We start from the raw sequence: 22,280 nt of genomic DNA, 5'->3' as shown, positions 1-22,280 counted from the left end.
CAAGCTGTGGAATTCCCTCACTAAACCTCTCTGCCTCTCTCTCCTCCTTGATGATGCTCCTTAAAACCTCTTTTGACCTAGCTTTTGGTCATCTGCCCTAATATTTTTTTATGTGATTCGGTGTCAAATTTTGTTTCGATAATGCTCCTGTGAAGCACCTTGGGATATTTTACGACATTAAAGCCGCTACATGAATGCAAGTTGTCATTGAATTCTGGAAGGTTCTTTCTCACGGTGCTGGTCGATATACGGTTTAACCCTTTGAGGACTGGTAGCAATGTCTGAAGCAAATAAATTCATTGCGATTCAGGGAGTTGGCCGTGTGGTGAATTAACAGAAGAGAATTGTTTATTTTCTTCAAGATCTGGGTTTTGGGCCTAGCCCAGGCCGCTGCAGCCAGGTTTTCCTTCCCTCAGGAACTGAATTGTGTTAGTTGGATCCCGTCCTTCCACCATCACAACTGGCCTCCAATCCAGTCGAGGCAGGCTTCCCCCCGTGGGTGGAGAGCTGGGTGGAGTGGGAGCAGGGGTTGGAGAGCTGGGTGGAGTGGGAGCAGGGGTTGGAGAGCTGGGTAGAGTGGGAGCAGGGGTTGGAGAGCTGGGTAGAGTGGGAGCAGGGGTTGGAGAGCTGGGTAGAGTGGGAGCAGGGGTTGGAGAGCTGGGTAGAGTGGGAGCAGGGGTTGGAGAGCTGGGTAGAGTGGGAGCAGGGGTTGGAGAGCTGGGTGGAGTGGGAGCAGGCGTTGGAGAGCTGGGTGGAGTGGGAGCAGGGGGTTGGAGAGTTGGGTAGAGTGGGAGCAGGGGATGGAGAGCTGGGTGGAGTGGGAGCAGGGGGTGGAGAGCTGGGTGGAGTGGGAGCAGGGGTTGGAGAGCTGGGTAGAGTGGGAGCAGGGGTTGGAGAGCTGAGTAGAGTGGGAGCAGGGGTTGGAGAGCTGGGTAGAGTGGGAGCAGGGGTTGGAGAGCTGGGTGGAATGGGAGCAGGGGGTTGGAGAGCTGGGTGAAGTGGGAGCAGGGGTTGGAGAGCTGGGTAGAGTGGGAGCAGGGGGTTGGAGAGTTGGGTGGAGTGGGAGCAGGGGTTGAAGAGTTGGGTGGAGTGGGAGCAGGGGTTGGAGAGCTGGGTAGAGTTGGAGCAGGGGGTTGGAGAGCTGGGTGAAGTGGGAGCAGGGGTTGGAGAGCTGGGTGGAGTGGGAGCAGGGGGTGGAGAGCTGGGTAGAGTGGGAGCAGGGGCTTGGAGAGTTGGGTAGAGTGGGAGCAGGGGGTTGGAGAGCTGGGTGAAGTGGGAGCAGTGGTTGGAGAGTTGGGTGGAGTGGGAGCAGGGGGTGGAGAGCTGGGTAGAGTGGGAGCAGGGGGTTGGAGAGTTGGGTAGAGTGGGAGCAGGGGGTTGGAGAGCTGGGTGGAGTGGGAGCAGGGGGTGGAGAGCTGGGTGGAGTGGGAGCAGGGGGTGGAGAGCTGGGTAGAGTGGGAGCAGGGGTTGGAGAGCTGGGTGGAGTGGGAGCAGGGGTTGGAGAGCTGGGTAGAGTGGGAGCAGGGGTTGGAGAGCTGGGTAGAGTGGGAGCAGGGGTTGGAGAGCTGGGTGGAGTGGGAGCAGGGGTTGGAGAGTTGGGTGGAGTGGGAGCAGGGGTTGGAGAGCTGGGTGGAGTGGGAGCAGGGGTTGGAGAGTTGGGTAGAGTGGGAGCAGGGGTTGGAGAGTTGGGTGGAGTGGGAGCAGGGGTTGGAGAGTTGGGTAGAGTGGGAGCAGGGGGTTGGAGAGCTGGGTGAAGTGGGAGCAGGGGTTGGAGAGTTGGGTGGAGTGGGAGCAGGGGTTGGAGAGTTGGGTGGAGTGGGAGCAGGGGTTGGAGAGTTGGGTGGAGTGGGAGCAGGGGTTGGAGAGTTGGGTAGAGTGGGAACAGGGGGTTGGAGAGTTGGGTAGAGTGGGAGCAGGGGTTGGAGAGTTGGGTGGATTGGGAGCAGGGGTTGGAGAGCTGGGTGGAGTGGAAGCAGGGGTTGGAGAGCAATGGTTGCCAGTGATGCCCACATCCTGAGACTGAATTAAGAAAATAAATCCTAAGCCTGACCACAGAATACTTGACGGTGAACCAGGTAAAAGAGTGCAAATGGAAATCCTGTCTGAGGGAAGAGCAGAACTTCTGCAAGGTGGGCGTTCCTACAAGTGAAGCGGCAGCGAATTAAACACTAACACAAAAGCAAAATGCTGCAGATGCTGGAATCTGAAATAAAAACAGAGAATACTGGAAGGAGCGCTGAAAGGTCATCGACCCGAAACGTTAACTCTGTTTCTCTCTCCACAGATGCTGTCTGACCCGCTGACATTCCCAGCATTCTCTGTTTTTAATTCAGATTCCAGCATCTGCAGTACAGATTGAACCTCCCTTGTCCAGCACCCTCGGGACCGGGCCTGTGCCGAATAAGGGATTTTGCCGGATAACGGGGGGTCAGCCCGAGGGGAGGGGAGAGGACGCGGCACGAGGGCGGGGAGGCGGGGGGGGGAGGAGTTCGGAGCCCCGGACGGTCCCGAAGTGTCATCGGGCCAAGTGTCGGAGCGGCCCCAAAGTCGGGGTGGAGGTCGACCACGTTCTGCTCATGCGCCCCCCGGCCCCCGGAATCATGCCGGACGAGGGGTGGTGCTGGGTAAGGGAGTCCTGGATAAGGGAGCTCCAGCCTGTATGTTGCTTCTGTAACAGAATACTTGATGCAGTCATAAGAACATAAGAAATAGGAGCAGGAGTAGGCCATACGGCCCCTCGAGCCTGTTCCGCCATTTAATATGGTCATGGCTGATCCGATCATGGACTCAGGTCCACTTCCCTGCCCACTCCTCATAACTCCTTATCGGTTAAGAAATTGTCACGCTCCCTCATAATCTTATATGTTTCGATAAGATCATTCTTCTGAATTACAATGAGTAGAGGCCCAACCTACTCAGTCTTTCCTCATAAGTCAACCCCCTCATCCTCGGAATCAACCTAGTGAATCTTCTCTAACCTGCCTTCAAAGCAAGTATATCCTTTCGTAAATATAGAAACTAAAACTGCACGCAGTATACCAGGTGTGGCCTCACCAATACCCTGTATAACTGGAGTAAGACTTCCCTGCTTTTATACTCTATCCCCTTTGCAATAAAGGCCAAGGTTGCATTTTCCTTCCTGATCACTTGCTGTACCTGCATACTATCCTTTTGTGTTTCATGCACAAATACCCCCAGGTCTCGCTGACATGGCTGGGGAATCAAGCGGGAAAGTTGTAATCACCTCCCCCAGAGAAACGGTTTCACTGGCTGGCTGGTTTCCACCATTGCTCAGGAGAGGTTCCTGCTGGTCTCCCGTTCGGGCGGGAGATTGGCAGAATCCCTGTGGAATTTCAGGGCCAAATTCCGCAGCTGGTTGGCTCGACTCACACTCTCCACGTCCACCAAGAGAAGACACGGCAGGTGAACAAACCCCAACACCTGCGTTGTTTCTCTCGCGTATGAGCAGGTCTTTATCGGCCCATCTTGGCACAATAGCCTGCACTGCCTCCTCTGGGTCGGAGTTTGTAGGTTCAAGCCCTGCACCAGGATTTGACGCTCCAGTAAAAGAAAGACTTGCATTTATATAGTGACCTCAGGACGTCCCAAAGCGCTTTACAGCCATTCAAGTACGTTTTTTTTGAGTGTAGTCACTGTTGTAATGTAGGAATCGCAGCAGCCAATTTGCACACAGCAAGCTCCCACAAACTGCAATGAGATAATGACCAGATAATCTGTTTTTTTGTTATGTTGATTGAGGGACAAATATTGACCAGGACACCGGGCATAACTCCCCTGCTCTTCTTCTAAATAGCACCATGGGATCTTTTATGTCCACCTGAGAGAGCAGACGGGGCAGATGTAAGATGGTTTCATGTCTCATCCAAAAGACAGCACCTCCGACCGTGCAGCACTCCCTCAGCACTGCACTGGGAGTGTCAGCCTAGATTTTTGTGCTCAAGTCTCTGGAGTGGGACTTGAACCCACAATTTTCTGACTCAGAGGCGAGAGTGCTGCCCACTGAGCCACGGCTGACACTACAGCACTGAGCAGTAATGAGGGAGTGCTGAATGATCAGCGGTATCTTCTTTGCATCAGATATTCAAGTAAGTCAACCTGGTCATTATCACATTGCCGTTTGTGGGAGCTTGCTGTGCGTAAGTTGACTGCCACGTTTCCTTCATTACAACAGTGACTACACTCCAAAAGTACTTCATTGTCTGTGAAGCGCCATGAGACGTCCGTTGGTTGCGAAAGGCGCTATATAAATGCAAGTCTTTCTTAGATTACTCAGAACATGTATGCTATCCAAGTAATTAATGAATCACGAAGGAGATTGAATTTCACCGCTGTATAAAGCTCTGGTTAGACCACATCTGGAGAACTGTGATTAGTTCTGGGCAGTGCCCCTCAGGGAGGCTATGTCGGCACTGGAGGGGGTGCACCAGAATGATACCGGGGCTAAAAGGGTTAAATTAGGAGGACAGTTGGCACAGACTAGGCTTGTGTTTCTTCGAGTATGGAAGATAAGGGTTGATCTAATTAATAAGAACATAAGAAATAGGAGCAGGAGTAGGCCATACGGCCTCTCGAGCCTGCTCCGCCATTAAATAAGATCATGGCTGATCTGATCAGGTCCACTTCCCCACCTGCTCCCCATAACCCCTTATCCCTTATCATTTAAGAAACTGTCTATTTCTGTCTTAAATTTATTCAATGACTCAGCTTCCACAGCTCTCTGAGGTAGCGATTTCCACAGATTTACAACCCTCTGACAGAAGAAATTTCCCATCATCTCAGTTTTAAATGGGCGGCCCTTTATTCTCAGATTATGCCCCCTAGTTCTAGTCTCCCCCATCAGTGGAAACATCCTCTCTGCATCCACCTTGTCAAGCCCCCTCATAATCTTATTTGTTTCGATAAGATCATGTCTCATTCTTCTGAATTCCAATGGGTAGAGGTCCAACCTACTCAACCTTTCCTCATGAGTCAACCCGCTCATCCCCAAAATCAACCTAGTGAACCTTCTCTGAACTGCCTCCAAAGCAAGTATATCCTTTCGTAGATATGGAAACCAAAACTGCACGCAGTATTCCAGGTGTGGCCTCACCAATACCTTATATAGCCGTAGCAAGACTTCCTGCTTTTATACTCCATCCCCTTTGCAATAAAGGCCAAGATTCCATTGGCCTTCCTGATCACTTGCTGTACCTGCATACTATCCTTTTGTGTTACATGCACAAGTACCCCCAGGTCCCGCTTTACTGCGGCACTTTGTAATCTTTCTCCATTTAAATAATAACTTGCTCTTTGATTTTTTTTCTGCCAAAGTGCATGACCTCACACTTTCCAACATTATACTCCATCTGCCAAATTTTTGCCCACTCACTTAGCCTGTCTATGTCTATTTGCAGATTTTTTGTGTCCTCCTCACACATTGCTTTTCTTCCCATCTTTGTATCGTCAGCAAACTTGGCTACGTTACACTCGGTCCCTTCTTCCAAGTCGTTAATATAGATTGTAAATAGTTGGGGGCCCAGCAGCACCCCACGAGTTACTGGTTGCCAATTGAGGGGTTTACGATGATTAAAGGAGTTGATTGGGTGGATAGAGAGAAACTATTTCTCTGGTGGGAGAGTCCAGGAACAACCTTAAAATTAGAGCCAGGCTGTTCAGTGGGTGATGTCAGGAAGCACTTCTTCACACAAAGGGCCATGGGAATCTGGAACTCTCTCCACCAAAAATGTGTTGAGGCTGGGAGGGCGATGTCAGTTGAAAATGTTAAAGCTGGGATTGGTAGATTTTTGTTCGGCAAGGGTAATAGGGGATATGGAACTAAATGGAGGTGAGATACGAATCAGGCTGGAGTCAATTGAATGGCGGAACAGGTTGGATGGGCCGAATGGACTCTTGCTGTTTTGACGTTGCTAACTTAAGAAATCAAATAGTATGTTGGCCTTTATTACAAGAGGATTTGAGTATAAAAGTAAAGACATCTTACTGCAAAAATATCATCATCATCCTAGGCGGTCCATCGAATGAGGATGACTTGCTACCACACCAAAAGGGATGAGTTCACAGATGTTTCAATGAAGGTCCTGATATGCAGTTCTGAACTCCAGGGGGTGGAAGCTGCCTGTGGGTGGATTTTTTTAACGTGGGGTGACCGTTGCACACCAGCCACCACACGGGCTTGTCAGAGCTAGGTCTTGGTCCAGGGGCAAGGGTTAACCAGGACGACTGGAGACCTGCTCTGCCTCACGGACCTAGTGCGCGCACATATCGCAGTGTGGGCTGGGCCCGTGCTGCCCCTGGGCCCTCGCCTCTTCTGGGGCCCCCACCCTCATTTGCCGCACCTCCACCACGATCCCTCGCTGCTCCTCCGCCACGATCCCTCGCAAAAATATCGGGTTCTGGTAAGACCACACCTGGAGTATTGTGTACAGTTTTGGTCTCCTTGCCATAGAGAGAGTGCAACAAAGGTTCACCAGACTGATTCACCAGAACGATAAGGGAATAAGGGGTTATGGGGAACGGGCAGGGAAGTGGACCTGAGTCCATGATCGGATCAGCCAAGATCTCATTAACTGGCGGAGCAGGCTCGAGGGGCCGAATGGCTACTCCTGCTCCTATTGCTTATGTTGATGAGGAAGCCAGCGGGACAGTGCGAATTGACAACCACCTTCCTCACATTGTTGTGACGCGGAGACCGTCGGAGAGGGCGGTGCGCGCGGTGGGTCTGTGGACCGGATTGTGTGTGTTGGTGTGCATGGGTGTGTGTGCGGGTGATAGTGTTTGTAGGTGTGTGTTGTGTGAGTGTGGGTGTGTGTGTGTGAGTGAGAGTGAGTGTGTGTGAGTGAGAGTGTGTGTGTGAGAGTGTGTGTAGGTGTGTGTGTGTGTGTGAGAGTGTGTAGATGTGTGTTGTGTGTGAGTGTGGGTGTGTGTATGTGTGTGTGAGTGAGAGTGTGTGTGTGTGAGTGAGAATGTGTGTGTGAGAGTGTGTGTAGGTGTGTGTGTGTGTGGGTGTGTGAGTGAGAGTGAGTGCGTGTGCGTATGAGTGAGTGTGTGTGTGAGTGTGAGTGTGTGTGTGTGTGTGTGGGTGGGTGTGTGTGGATGTGCGTGTGTGTGTGTGGGTGTGGGGGTATGGATGTGTGTGTGTGTGTGTGTGTGCGTGTGTGTCTGTGTGTGTGTGTGTATGGGTGTGTGTGTGTGTGTGTGTGTGTATGGGTGGGTGTGTGTGGATGTGTGTGTGTCTGTGTGTGTGTGTATGGGTGGGTGTGTGTGTGTGTGTGTATGTGTGTGTGTGTGTGTGGGTGGGTGTGTCTGTGTGTGTGTGTATGGGTGGGTGTGTGTGTATGGGTGGGTGTGTCTGTGTGTGTGTGTATGTGTGGGTGTGTGTGTGTCTGTGTGTGTGTGTGTGTGATTGTGTGTGTGTGTGTATGGGCGGGTGTGTCTGTGTATGGGTGTGTGTGTGTGTGTGGATGTGTGTGTGTGTGTATGGGTGGGTGTGTCTGTGTGTGTGTGTATGGGTGTGTGTGTGTGTGTGTGTGTGATTGTGTGTGTGTGTGTGTGTGTGGGTGTGTGTGTATGGGCGGGTGTGTCTGTGTATGGGTGGGTGTGTGTGTGATTGTGTGTGTGAGTGTTTGTGTGTATGGGCGGATGTGTCTGTGTGTGTGTGTATGGGTGGGTGTGTGTGTGTGTGTCTGTGTGTGTGTGTGTGTGATTGTGTGTGTGTGTGTGTATGGGCGGGTGTGTGTGTGATTGTGTGTGTGAGTGTTTGTGTGTATGGGCGGGTGTGTCTGTGTATGGGTGGGTGGGTGTGTGTGTGATTGTGTGTGTGAGTGTTTGTGTGTATGGGCGGGTGTGTCTGTGTGTGTGTGTATGGGCGGGTGTGTGTGTGTGTCTGTGTGTGTGTGTATGGGCGGGTGTGTCTGTGTGTGTGTGTATGGGCGGGTGTGTGTGTGATTGTGTGTGTGAGTGTTTGTGTGTATGGGCGGGTGTGTCTGTGTGTGTGTGTATGGGCGGGTGTGTGTGTGATTGTGTGTGTGTGTATGGGCGGGTGTGTCTGCGTGTGTGTGTATGGGCGGGTGTGTGTGTGTCTGTGTGTGTGTGTATGGGCGGGTGTGTCTGTGTGTGTGTGTATGGGCGGGTGTGTGTGTGATTGTGTGTGTGAGTGTTTGTGTGTATGGGCGGGTGTGTCTGTGTGTGTGTGTATGGGCGGGTGTGTGTGTGTGTCTGTGTGTGTGTGTATGGGCGGGTGTGTCTGTGTGTGTGTGTATGGGTGGGTGTGTGTGTGATTGTGTGTGTGAGTGTTTGTGTGTATGGGCGGGTGTGTCTGCGTGTGTGTGTATGGGTGGGTGTGTGTGTGTGTGTGTGTGTGTGTGTGTGGATGTGTGTGTGTGCGTACGCCGGTGAGCGGAAATCTCCAGGGGTGCTGAACTGCTCTGTCTTTTCTCTCGCAAAGCAGCCACTCCATGCATCAAAGCAATTAGCCCGAGCGAAGGGTGGACTACAGGAGGAGCCACCGTCATCATTATTGGAGACAACTTCTTTGACGGATTGCAGGTCGTCTTCGGAACGATGCTCGTCTGGAGTGAGGTATGCCCCAAATTGTCAAACCAGAGCTGTGCATCCCTGTCTTACCCCTGTAAGAAGCAAAGCTCCTTTAAGGGTTTTAAATGCAGGGGTGACTAGCTTTTCAACAAAATGTATTTCTCTCCACCCATCCCTGTGTTTGTTCCTGCTTCTCCAGTCTCCCCTCAGGGACCATTTCCCAAGCGAGGTTGGGGGGGGCGGAGGGTGGTGTCAATGATCTATTAACCTACGTCTTTAAACAAGCTTTTGATCATCTGCCTTCATTTCTTCTGTAGTTCGGTGTCAAATTTATCTGTTTGTCTGTAACACTGTTGTGAAGCACCTTGGGACGTTTTACTACGTTAAAGGCACTATATAAATACAAGTTATTATTATGATTATTTCTGCTCCTCTTCCGATGTCTCTCTCAAATTAGCTGCCAGGGTATTCTGCTCGACTCCCTCTAGTCATTACTCCGCCCCCCCGGGGAATGTACCGTGACACTTCCTGTTATTGATGGCCCGGTATTTCACTTCAGAGTTTAGGCACTTGGTGACACAGAGACCCGGAAGGTTCTGGGTCCTTAAAAAGTAAACAAGACCAAGAGAGAACGCTTAAAAAGTTTGGAAAACTGAAATTAAAAGTTTGCATTGATGCTTTGCAACCAATAGGTAACTTTTAATAATGCAGCCTTTTGCAGTGCAGGCAAATCGGGCAACGAATTTACATAACATAAGATAAGAACATAACAGAAGAAATAGGAACAGGAGTAGGCCATACGGCCCCTTGAGCCTGCTCCGCCAGTTAATGAGATCTTGGCTGATCCGATCATGGACTCAGGTCCACTTCCCTGCCCGTTCCCCATAACCCCTTATTCCCTTATCGTTTAAGAAACTGTCTGTTTCTGCCTTAAATGTATTCAATGTCCCAGCTTCCACAACTCTCTGAGGCAGCGAATTCCACAGATTTACACTGTTCTAAGAGAAGAAACTTCTCCTCATCTCATTTTTAAATGGTCGGCCCCTTATTCTAAGATCATGCCCCCTAGTTCTAGTCTCCCCATCAGTGGAAACATCCTCTCTGCATCCACCTTGTCAAGCCCCCTCATAATCTGATATGTTTCGATAAGATTACCTCTCATTAGAAACATAGAAACATAGAAAATAGGTGCAGGAGTAGGCCATTCCGCCCTTCGAGCCTGTACCGCCATTCAATAAAATCATGGCTGATAATTCTCTCAGTACCCCTTTCCTGCTTTCTCTCCGTACCCCTTGATCCCTTTAGCCGTAAGGGCCATATCTAACTCCCTCTTGAATATATCCAATGAACTGGCATCAACAACTCTCTGCGGCAGGGAATTCCACAGGTTAACAACTCTCTGAGTGAAGAAGTTTCTCCTCATCTCAGTCCTAAATGGCCTACCCCTTATCCTAAGACTGTGTCCCCTGGTTCTGGACTTCCCCAACATCGGGAACATTCTACCCGCACCTAACCTGTCCCGTCCCGTCAGAATCTTTTATGTTTCTATTAGATCCCCTCTCATCCTTCTAAACTCCAATGTATGGTATGTTGGCCTTCATAGCTCGGGGATTTGAGTATAGGAGCAGGGAGGTCTTACTGCAGTTGTACAGGGCCTTGATGAGGCCTGACCTGGAATATTGTGTTCAGTTTTGGTCTCCTAATCTGAGGAAGGACGTTCTTCTTCTGAATTCCAGTGAGTAGAGGCCCAACCTAGCTCAACCTTTCCTCATAAGTCCTCAATTTGTACACAGCAAGATCCCACAGACGGGAACTGAATGAATAGTCGGTCTGTTTTATCGGCAGTGGAGTGAATGTTGGCGTAGACGTCAGGACCAGGCCCATAAACCAATTTTACAGTGCCAGTGTAAATAGTCACTCCCGATCGAAATCCTTCATGATTTTCAATGCCTCTACCTAATATTCCCTTAACCGTCTCTGCTCTCAGGAGAACAATTGGAGGAGCGCCACTAAACTAATTCCCAGTTTAAAGCATCATAGTTAGTAGGATAGGCTGAAAGAGTTGGTGTCCTACACTTTAGAGAAGCGTAGACTTGGAGGGGATGTGATTGAGGTTTATAAAATAATAAGAACATAAGAATATAAGAATTAGGAACAGGAGTAGGCCATCTAGTCCCTCGAGCCTGCTCTGCCATTCAACAAGATCATGGCTGATCTGGCCGTGGACTCAGCTCCACTTACCCGCCCGCTCCCCGTAACCCTTAATTCCCTTATTGGTTAAAAATATAACTATCGGTGACTTGAATACATTCAATGAGCTAGCCTCAACTGCTTCCTTGGGCAGATTATTCCTCAGATTCACAACCCTCTGGGAGAAGAAATTCCTTCTCTACTTGGTTTTAAATTGGCTCCCCCGTATTTTGAGGCTGTGCCCCCTAGTTCTAGTCTCCCCGACCAGTGGAAACAACCTCTCTGCCTCGATCTTGTCTATCCCTTTCATTATTTTAAATGTTTCTATAAGATCACCCCTCATCCTTCTGAACTCCAACGAGTAAAGACCCAGTCTACTCAATCTATCATCATAAGGTAACCCCCCTCATCTCCGGAATCAGCCTAGTAAATTGTCTCTGTACCCCCTCCAAAGCTAATATATCCTTCCTTAAGTAAGGTGACCAAAACTGCACGCAGTACTCCAGGTGTGGCCTCACCAATACCCTATACAGTTGCAGCAGAACATCCCTGCTTTTGTACTCCATCCCTCTCGCAATGAAGGCCAACATTCCATTCGCCGTCCTGATTACCTGCTGCACCTGCAAACTAACTTTTTGGGATTCATGCACAAGGACCCCCCAGGTCCCTCTGCACCGCAGCATGTTGTAATTTCTCCCCATTCAAATAATATTCCCTTTTACTGTTTTTTTTCCCAAGGTGGATGACCTCACACTTTCCGACATGGTATTCCATCTGCCAAACCTTAGCCCATTCGCTTAACCTATCTAAATCTCTTTGCAGCCTCTCTGTGTTCTCTACACAACCCGCTTTCCCACTAATCTTTGTGTCATCTGCAAATTTTGTTACACTACACTCTGTCCCCTCTTCCAGGTCATCTATGTATATTGTACAGTTGTGGTCCCAGCACTGATCCCTGTGGCACACCACTAACCACCCATTTCCAACCCGAAAAGGACCCATTTATCCCGACTCTCTGCTTTCTGTTAGCCAGCCAATTCTCTATCCATGCTAATACATTTCCTCTGACTCTGCGTACCTTTATCTTCTGCAATAACCTTTTGTGTGGCATCTTATCGAATGCCTTTTGGAAATCTAAATACACCACATCCATCGGTACACCGCTATCCACCATGCTCGTTATATCCTCAAAGAATTCCAGTAAATTAGTTAAACATGATTTCCCCTTCATGAATCCATGCTGCGTCTGCTTGATTGCACTATTCCTATCTAGATGTCCCGCTATTTCTTCCTTAATGATAGTTTCAAGCATTTTCCCCACTACAGATGTTAAACTAACCAGCCTATAGTTACCTGCCTTTTGTCTGCCCCCTTTTTAAACAGAGGCTTTACATTAGCTGCTTTCCAATCCGCTGGTACCTCCCCAGAGTCCAGAGAATGAGAGATTGCGTTCCATTTGACGGTTTGTTTCAATTAAATAGGTTAGGGAGGGACCAAGGGTCACAAATTTAAGTTGCATAAGCCAGTCACATGATGTTCACAAGACTCAATAAAACCAGCCAGTTGGGTTTGGGGGATCCACGATGAGGCAGGTGGTTGTGAGCCGGGGTGGATGAACTGGTAATGTGTAGTGTGATTGTTAAACCTTTGCTGATAAACCAACTAGTTCTTAATGGAAATTTGTTGCTATGAATTCTTGAGCAGAGAACCCATGAAGCAACTACATTACAGCGCACCGTGTTTTACACCATTTGGTTTGGCTGAGTTCAAAGTTCGTTCAATCATTTATCTTCAAACATGGCATTTACTTTGTTTTTTTTTGCTCTGTGTTCCCGGCCAGCTCATCACGCCTCACGCGATCCGAGTGCAGACACCACCGCGACACATCCCGGGCGTGGTGGAGGTCACGCTGTCTTACAAGTCCAAGCAGTTCTGTAAAGGAGCGCCGGGGAGATTCGTCTACACAGGTCAGTGTTGGGTCCTACGGCTAGTCGACCGGGTGCACCTGTACCCAAAGTTTTCCTGTTCAACACTGGGCTGCACAACAAAAGGAGCCAGGACTACAAAGGACCCCACCTCAGCTCAGAACCATAGAATAATATAAGAACACAAGACATTGTAAGGGGAATAGAGTTTAACAGCAGAGAAGTCCTGCTACAACTGCACAGGGTGCTGGTGAGGCCACACCTGGAGTACTGTGTGCAGTTTTGGTCTCCGTATTTAAGGAAGGATATACTTGCATTGGAGGCTGTTCAGAGAAGGTTCACTCGGTTGATTCCTGAGATGAGGGGGTTGACTAATGAGGATAGGTTGAGTAAGTTGGAGTTCAGAAGAATGAGAGGTGATCATATTGAAACTTATAAGATAATGAGGGGGCTAGACAAGGTGGATACAGAGAGGATATTTCCACTCATAGGGGAAACTAAAACTAGGGGACATAGTCTTAAAATAAGGGGCCGCCCATTTAAAACGGAGATGAGGAGAAATTTCTTCTCTCAGAGGGTTATAAATCTGTGGAATTCTCTGCCCCAGAGAGCTGTGGAGGCTGGGTCATTGAATATATTTAAGGCGGAGATAGACAGATTTTTCAACGATAAGGGAGAAAAGGGTTATGGGGAGTGGGCGGGGAAGTGGAGCTGAGTCCATGATCAGATCAGCCATGATCTTAGAGCGGAGCAGGCTCTAGGGGCCAAATGGCCTACTCCTGCTCCTATTTCTTATGTTCTTATAGGAGCAGGAGTAGGCCATTTGGCCCCTTGAACCTGCTGTGCCATTTATTTAGATCATGATTCAATGACACAACCTCCACAACTCTCTGGGGCAGAGAATTCCAAAGATCCTTGACCCTCTGAGAGAGGAAATTCCTCCTCATTTCCGTTTTCAATGGGCGGCCCCTTATTCTGAAACTGTGCCTCCGAGTTCTAGATTACCCCATGAGGGGAAACACCCTCTCCGCCTCTACCCTGTCCAGCCCCCTCAGAACCTTATGTGTATCAATAAGATCACCTCTCATTCTTCTAAACTCTAATGAGAATCAATGTACAGAAGGAGTCCAATCAACCCATTGTGCTTGTGCCTCTTTGATAGAGTTATTCAATTAAACCCACTCCCCTGCTATTTGTCCACACCCCTTGCAAATGTTTCCTTTTTAAAGTGTTTATCCAATGCCATATTGAACGGTATTACTGAATCTGCTTCTGCCAGCCTTTCACGCAGTGCTCTCCCGATCACAACAACTCGCTGCGGAAAAAATATTCTCATCGTTTGCCTATTACAGTGTCAGCTGTGGCTCAGTGGGGAGCACTCTCACCTCTGGGTCAGAAGGTTGTGGGTTTAAGTCCCACTCCAGGGACTTGAGCATAAATTCTAGGCTGACACTCTCAATGCAGTACTGAGGGAGTGCTGCACTGTCGGAGGTGGCGTCTTTCGGATGAGATGTTAAACCGAGGCCCCCGTCTGCTCTCTCAGGCAGACGTAAAAGATCCCACGGCCACTATTTTGAAGGAGAGCAGGGGAGTTATCCCTGGTGTCCTGGCCAATATTTATCCCTCAATATCACAAAAGCAGATTATCTGGTCATTATCACATTGCTGTTTATGGGAGCTTGCTGTGCACAAATTGGCTGCCATATTAAACAGTGGCTACATTCCCAAAAGTACTTCATTGGCTGGAAAGCGCTCTGAGATGTCTGGTGCAAGTCTTTTTATTACCTTAAATCTGTGCTCTCCTGCCTTCCAAAACAGTTTTTCCTTATTTACTTTAACAAAACCCCTTATAATTTTGAACACCTTCATTAAATCTGCCCTTAATGTTCTCGGCTCTAAGGAGAACCAACCCAGCTTCTCTTGGTCACTCTACATAACTGAAGACTTAAAACTGCTCCTCTGAAGTGGCCTGAAATCTCACTCAGTCGTACCAAGCAGAAGGCTTCACCTGAGAATCACTAAAAGTTGCGACACAGGTTAACAAGGCCGTAAAAAAGCAAACCAAGCACTAGGGTTTATTTCTAGAGGGATAGAATTGAAAAGTAGGGAAGTTATGCTAAACCTGTATCGAACCTTTTAGACCACACTTGGAGCACTGCGTACAGTTCTGGTCGCCATATTATAAAAAGGATATAGAGGCACTGGAGAGGGTGCAGAGAAGATTTACAAGGATGATACCAGAAATGCGAGGGTATACATATCAAGAAAGGATGAACAGGCTGGGTCTCTGTTCTCTTGGAAAAAGAAAGCTGAGGGGTGACCTAATAGATGTCCTTATAATTATGATAGGTTTTGATAGAATGAATACAGAGAGCACTTGTGGGGAAGAGCATAACTAGAGGCCATCAATATAAGATAGTTACCAAGAAATCCAATAGGGAGTTCAGAAGAAATTTGACCCAAAGAATGGTGAGAATGTGGAACCTCGCTACTAGGTGAAATTATAATGGGGAACAAAGAAATGGCAGACCAATTGAACCAATACTTGGGTTATGTCTTCACGAAGGAAGATACAAATAACCTTCCGAAGGTACTAGGGGACAGTGGGTCGAGTGAGAAGGAGGAACTGAAGGATATCTTTATTAGGCGGGAAATTGTGTTAGGGAAATTGATGGGATTGAAGGCCGATAAATCCCCAGGGCCTAATAGTCTGCATCCCAGAGTACTCAGGGAAGTGGTCCTAGAAATAGTGGATGCATTGGTGATCATTTTCCAACAGTCTATCGACTCTGGATCAGTTCCCATGGACTGGAGGGTAGCTAATGTAACACCACTTTTTAAAAAAGGAGGGAGAGAGAAAACGGGGAATTATAGACCGGTTAGCTTAACATCAGTAGTGGGGAAAATGTTGGAATCGATCATGAAGGACGAAATAGCAGCGCATTTGGAAAGCAGTGACAGGATCAGATCAAGTCAGCATGGATTTATGAAAGGGAAATCATGCTTGACGAATCTTCTGGAATTTTTTGAGGATGTAACTAGCAGAGTGGACAAGGAAGAACCAGTGGATATGGTGTATTTGGACTTTCAGAAGGCTTTTGACAAGGTCCCACACAAGAGATTGGTGTGCAAAGTCGAAGCACATGGTATTGGGGGTAATGTACTGACGTGGATAGGGAACTGGTTGGCAGACAGGAAGCAGAGAGTCGGGATAAACGGATCCTTTTCAGAATGGCAGGCAGTGACTAGTGGAGTGCCGCAGGGCTCAGTGCTGGGACTCCAACTCTTTATAAATACATTAACGTTTTAGATGAAGGAATAGAGTGTAATATCTCCAAGTTTGCAGATGACACTAAACTGGGTGGTGGTGTGAGCTGTGAGGAGGACGCTAAGAGGCTGCAAGGTGACTTGGACAGGTTAGGTGAGTGGGAAAATGCATGGCAGATGCAGTATAATGTGGATAAATGTGAGGTTATCCATTTTGGGGGCAAAAACACGAAGGCAGAATATTATCTGAATGGCGTCAGACTAGGAAAAGGGGAGGTGCAACGAGACCTGGGTGTCATGGTTCATCAGTCACTGAATGTGGGCATGCAGGTACAGCAGGCGGTGAAGAAGGCAAATGGTATGTTGGCCTTCATAGCTAAGGGATTTGAATATAGAAGCAGGGAGATCTTACTGCAGTTGTACAGGGTCTTAGTGAGGCCTCACCTGGAATATTGTGTTCAGTTTTGATCTCCTCGTCTGAGGAAGGACATTCTTGCTATTGAGGGAGTGCAGCGAAGGTTCACCAGACTGATTCCAGGGATGGCAGGACTGACATAAGAGGAGAGGCTGGAGTTTAGAAGGATGAGAGGAGGTCTCATAGAAACATATAAGATTCTGACGGGACTGGACAGGTTAGATGCGCGAAGAATGTTCCCGATGTTGGGGAATGTTCCAGAATCAGGGGACACAGTCTAAGGATAAGGGGTAGGCCATTTAGGACTGAGATGAGGAGAAACTTCTTCACTCAGAGAGTTGTTAACCTGTGGAATTCTCTACCGCAGAGAGTTGTTGATGCCAGGTCACTGGATATATTCAAGAGGGAGTTAGATATGGCTCTTATGGTTAAGGGGATCAAGGGGTATGGAGAGAAAGTAGGAAGGGGTACTGAGGGAATGATCAGCCATGATCTTACTGAATGGCGGTGCAGGCTCGAAGGGCCGAATGGCCTACTCCTGCACCTATTTTCTATGTTTCACAGGGAGTGGTTGAAACGAATAGTATAGGTATATTTAAGGGGAGGCTAGACAAGCATATGAGGGAGAAGGAAATAGAGGGTTATGCTGATAGATTTAGATGAGGAAAGACAGGAGGAGGCTCGAGTGGAGTATAAACGCCGGCATGGACTGGTTGGGCTGAATAGCCTGTTTCTGTCCCATATATCCTGTGTAAACATTCTCAGAGCAACTGGGGATGTGCAATAAATGCCGGCCTTGCCAAGAATTAATAATGCTAAATCTGTCAGCTCAGTGGGTAGCACACTCACTTCTTCGTCAGAAGGTTGTGGGTTCGAGTCCCACTCCAGCGACTTGAGAAAATAAATCCAGGTTGACACTTCCAGTGCAGTGCTGAGGGAGTGCTGCACTGTCGGAGGTGCCGTCTTTTGGATGAGATGTTAAACCGAGGCCCCGTCTGCTCTCTCAAGTGGATGTAAAAGATCCCATGGCACTACTTCGAAGAAGAGCAGGGGTGTTATCCCTGGTGTCCTGGTAAATATTTATTCCTCAATCAACATAAACAAAAAAAAACAGATTATCTGGTCATTATCACTTTGCTGTTTGTGGGAGCTTGCTGTGCGCAAATTGGATGCCGCGTTTCCCACATTACAACAGTGACTACACTCCAAAAGTACTTCATTGGCTGTAAAGTGCTTTGAGACGTCCGATGGTCGTGAAAGGCGCTATATAAATGCAAGTCTTTTTGTCTTTAACTGTGGAAGCGTACTTTGGCTAGCTACAGAACTTACAGTGGGATGTTGGACTGAGGATGGGAATGCAGGGAGGGTGGGATAATTGGAGTGAGGGGGACGGAAAATATTTACTCTTGTCTAAGGGTGGGTCCAGTGCCGTAAGTGGAGGGTGGGGAGCGATTTTAACTTTGCGTACTTTGGCTCCCAAATGACACTTCGAACCAATGGTTTGCAGTGGCAGCCGGTGTTACAATCTTCATCCGTTTTCTTTTCCACTGGACTTGTGTTATTCCGCTATTCTGTACTCCGTCATGTTGGACTGTTGTTATGGTGACCTTTAGGCTGCAATTACAAGCGTGGTGGGTAAGGGCGCTTTGAAAACCCCCTACTTCTAGCGATTAGATTTATCAGAGAGTGATACACTTTAGTCAGGCTGACAAAAGACTCTGAGAGTATCGCTAGATGATCTGTTTCTGTGGCGTCGGGAAGCTGGTAGATTGAAAAATAGATTTGCTCATCAAATGTATTATTCAACAGATTTGGTGTTACAAAAATTCTATCAACGCAGCACATTGGGTACAAAGGGAATCAGCCCAGAGCTGAGTATTGACAAGACCAGAGGCTCACTAGGCCGGGACATTTTGCTTTGATGGGAGATGTATTAACCCTTTAACTCAGTCTCCTTGCTCCCCAGAACAATTGGGGCCGCCCTTTTTATTCAGCCCAGCAAAGGGTGAAGCATTGCTTGCAAGACACTTGGTTGAATCTTTGCAGGGTTTTTAGTGCTGTGAATGAGAAATCATAGAAATTTACAGCGCGGAAGGTGGCCATTTCGGCCCATCGTGTCCGTGCCGGCCGACCAAGAGCTATCCAGCCTAATCCCACTTTCCAGCTCTTGGTCCGTAGCCCTGTAGGCTACTGCACTTCAAGTGCACATCCAAATACTTTTTAAATGTGGTGAGGGTTTCAGGCAGTGAGTTCCAGACCCCCACCACCCTCTGGGAGAATTGTCTTTTACCTCAATTCCCCTACAGATTACTTTAAATCTATGCCCCCTGGTTATTGACCGCTCTGCAAAGGGAAATAGGCCCTTCCTATTCACTGTATCTAGGCCCCTCATAATTTTGTCCACCTCAATGAGGTCTCCCCTCAGACTCCTCTGTTCCGATGAAAATTGACACTATCTATCCAAACTTTCCACATCGTGGGATATCCTGGGCATGCAAGCCGTGATCTACTGTCCTTGGGAGTAGCAGAGTGCAAAATCGCCATTATAACTCCAAGGAGATTTACACCACTACCCTTTATCGCTATGGTAACTATCACAAAGGGTTCAAATACAGTCAGGCACGAGTTTAAACAGTACAAAGGTAACAACAACTTGTGTTTATATAGCGCTTTTAACATAGTGAAACGTCCCAAGATGCTTCACAGGATTATTATGAGATAAAAACAATTTGGCACCGAGCCGCATAAGTAGAAGTTAGCGCAGTTGACCAAAAGCTTGGTCAAAGAGATAGGTTTTAAGGAGCATCTTGAAGGAGGAAAGAGAGGTGGAGAGGTTTAGGCAGGGAGTTCCAGAGCTTGGGAAGAGAGGGGGGGGGTGGGGAGAGAGGGGGGGGTGGGGAAGAGAGGGGGGGTGGGGAAGAGAGGGGGGGGTGGGGAAGAGAGGGTGGGGTGGGGAATGGGACCGCCAGTGGTTGAGCGATTATAATCAGGGATGCTCAAGAGGGCAGAATTAGAGGAGCACAGACATCTCGGGGGGGGTTGTGGGGCCGAAGGAGATTACAGAGTTAGGGAGGGGCGAGGGCCATGGAGGGATCTGAAACTAAGGTTGAGAATTTTGAAATCGAGGCGTTGCTTAACCGGAAACCAATGTAGGTCAGCGAGCACAGGGGGTGATGGGTGAGCAGGAATTGGTGCGAGTTAGGACATGGGCTGCCGAGTTTTGGATCACCTGACTGGAGAGTAGAATGTGGGAAAGGTTAAGAAGGGAAGTCAGCTAAAGGACAGTGGTTTTGTGCAAGCAAGTTATTGAGGAGAGCATTGAAGAAGTTGAGCCCCTAACCCAATGCCGGTGACCCCGTCATAAACTGTGGGAGCGGGAGAGGATGGGCTTGTCTGCATGGTCAGGATGGGCTCCCAGCCTGTCAGTGCAGTGGTATGCTCTCCCTGACCCATCCCAGCAGGGCAACCCATTCCAGTTGCGATTCGCTGAGGTCCATTGGGGCCGAGGGAGGTGAAGTACTCAGCTGCAAATTGAGTAGTTCTTCACCTTTAGAAAGTTAATCATGGGGCAAGTTCACCTCCCAAACCCGCAGCCTCCACCACCTAGAAGGACAAGGGCAGTAGTTGCTTGGGGGATCACCAGCAAGTTCCCTTTCCAGTCACGCTCCATCCCAACTTGGACAGATATCGGCTGTTCCTTCATTATCACTGAGTTTTGATCCTGCAATTTGGTCCTGCCTCTCGTGAGACTACACCTGGAATATTGGCCCGGAAATTCTTAGGGTCGGAGGCTTCCCGCGAGCCAATTGCCTCCGACGTGAAACATTTCTACGAATTTACCTGGTGGTCCGGGAGGAGCGTGGGATTCCGGTGGGGAGACCTTCTCTTCCCGTATCTACCAGTTCTCATTGCTATTAATGAGGGGAAAAAAACACACTAAACACCATAATAAAAAATAAAAATCACACCTCACATAATTAAAATTAATTGAAATTAAAGTTAATAAAGGCCATGGAAAAAAAGATACATTTTTCTGATTTTTTTTTTAAGGTTTTGTAATTAGGGTTAAAAATAAACTTAATGTAGTGGGCAGGGTTTTTTTTTTAATAATAAAACATGTTTTTTAAATTTAATTTAATTATGTTTGTGTACATTTTAAAACTCCTACGCTTGTAAAAAATATGCAAATGTCCTCGCTCCCGATTTATGGAAGATCTGCCATGCTCCAGAGTTTGACAGATCGGAAAAGCTGGTTTTCAGCACATGCACACTGTGCGCTGAAAACCGGCTTTTGCGATGCCTCCCCAGGTCCATACACACTCCGTATGGACCCGGGGAGGCCGGATTTCCAGGCCAATGTACACAGTTTTGGTCTGCTTACCTACGGAAGGATATACTTGCCTTAGAGGGGATGCAATGAAGATTCACCAGAATGTTTCCTGAGATGAGAGAACTGTCCTATGAGGAGAGGCTGGGAAGGTTGGGCCTATGTTCTCTGGAGTTTAGAAGAATGAGAGGTTATCTCATTGAAACATAAACCATTCTTCGAGGGATTGGCAGATGCTGAGATGCTGTTTCCCCTGACTAGAGAGTACAGAACCAGGGGTCATAGTCTTCAGATAAGGGGTTGACCATTTAAGCTGGAGATGAGGAGACATTTCTTCACTCAGAGAGTTGTGAATCTTTAAAACTCTCTGCCCCAGAGAGCTGTGGATGCTGAATCATTGAGTATATTCAAGGCTGAGATCGATAGATTTTTGAACACTGAAGGGATTCAAAGGATCTGGAGAGTTGATATAAACGTTCAGCCATGATCTTATTGGTTGGTGCAACAGGCTCGAAGGGCCATATGGCCTACTCCTGCTGCTATTTAGAAACATAGAAACATAGAAATTTACAGCGGAGACTGAGGCTATTTCGGCCCATCGTGTCCGCGCCGGCCGACAAAGAGCCGCACGGCCCTCGGTCAGCGGCCCCGAAGGTTACATATAAACTATGAACAATGAACAATGGCGGTAAGTTAAACAGCACCCGGCCCAACCAGTCCGCCCCACACAACTGCGACACCCCTTGCACCGTAACATTCTACACTCCACCCCAACCGGAGCCATGTGATCTCATGAGAGAGACTAAAACCAGATAAATACCCAGACAAATTGGGGAAAACAAAAATCTGGAAAAATTCCTTTCCGACCCACCCAGGTGATCGAAACTAGTCCAGGAGATCACCCTGGCCGTATTCGATTCGCTGCAGTACTTACCATCGGATCTGCGCCGGCCAACAAGAGGTCATCTATTTGTTCTTATGTTCTCATGCTTATGCTATAAGTTCCAGCCATGTGACCCTGGAACGCCCTCCCTAACAGCACTGTGGGAGTACCTTCATCACACGGACTACAGCACTTCAAGAAGAATGCCAATCACCACCTTCTCCAGGGCGACTAGGGATGGGCAATAAATGGCGGCCTTGCCAGCGACGCCCACATCCTGAGAATGAACATGTATTTAAAAAAAAATTAATCTCCAATATTAGATGGATTGACATCTAGAGTCACCTTCACCCCATGACTGGCAGGAACCTGACATCATGTCCCTCAGTGGATGGGCTGAGACCTATGCTCAAATCTTCCATCCTATAGATCAGACGATCAATCCTCATCATCATAGGCAGCCCCTCGGAGTCGAGGAGGACTTGCTTCCACTCTAAAACTGAGTTCTCATGTGATTGAAGAGTCCAATGTGGGAATTACAGTCTCTGTCACAGGTGGGGCAGACAGGTTGGAGCAACAAGTGGATGGGGGCCTGGGTTGCTACGCTCTCCTTCCACTGTCTGCGCTTGGCTTCAGCTTGCTCTCGGCGATGGGACTCGAAGTGTTCGGCGCCTTCCCGGATGCTTTTCAGACGAGTAAACCGAGGCCCTGTCTGCCCTC

General features: G+C 48.4%; 1 protein-coding gene across 3 annotated transcripts in view; it reads left to right on the top strand.

Annotated features, from left to right (window-relative positions):
• Positions 1–22,280, top strand: part of LOC139229547 (transcription factor COE3-like) — a 729,200-nt gene that overhangs the window by 603,574 nt on the left and 103,346 nt on the right. For all 3 annotated transcript variants that reach the window (XM_070861097.1, XM_070861096.1, XM_070861098.1), the window contains 2 exons: positions 8,465–8,598; positions 12,584–12,710. In XM_070861097.1, coding sequence (XP_070717198.1) covers positions 8,465–8,598; positions 12,584–12,710 — 261 coding nt within the window. The remainder of the gene's footprint in view (positions 1–8,464; positions 8,599–12,583; positions 12,711–22,280) is intronic.

The sequence above is a fragment of the Pristiophorus japonicus genome, chromosome 2 (assembly GCF_044704955.1).
Source record: "Pristiophorus japonicus isolate sPriJap1 chromosome 2, sPriJap1.hap1, whole genome shotgun sequence".
In the NCBI taxonomy this organism is placed as follows: domain Eukaryota; kingdom Metazoa; phylum Chordata; class Chondrichthyes; family Pristiophoridae; genus Pristiophorus; species Pristiophorus japonicus.
Note: the sequence above shows the minus strand (reverse complement) of the source record. Positions and strands in the feature narration are given on the sequence as shown.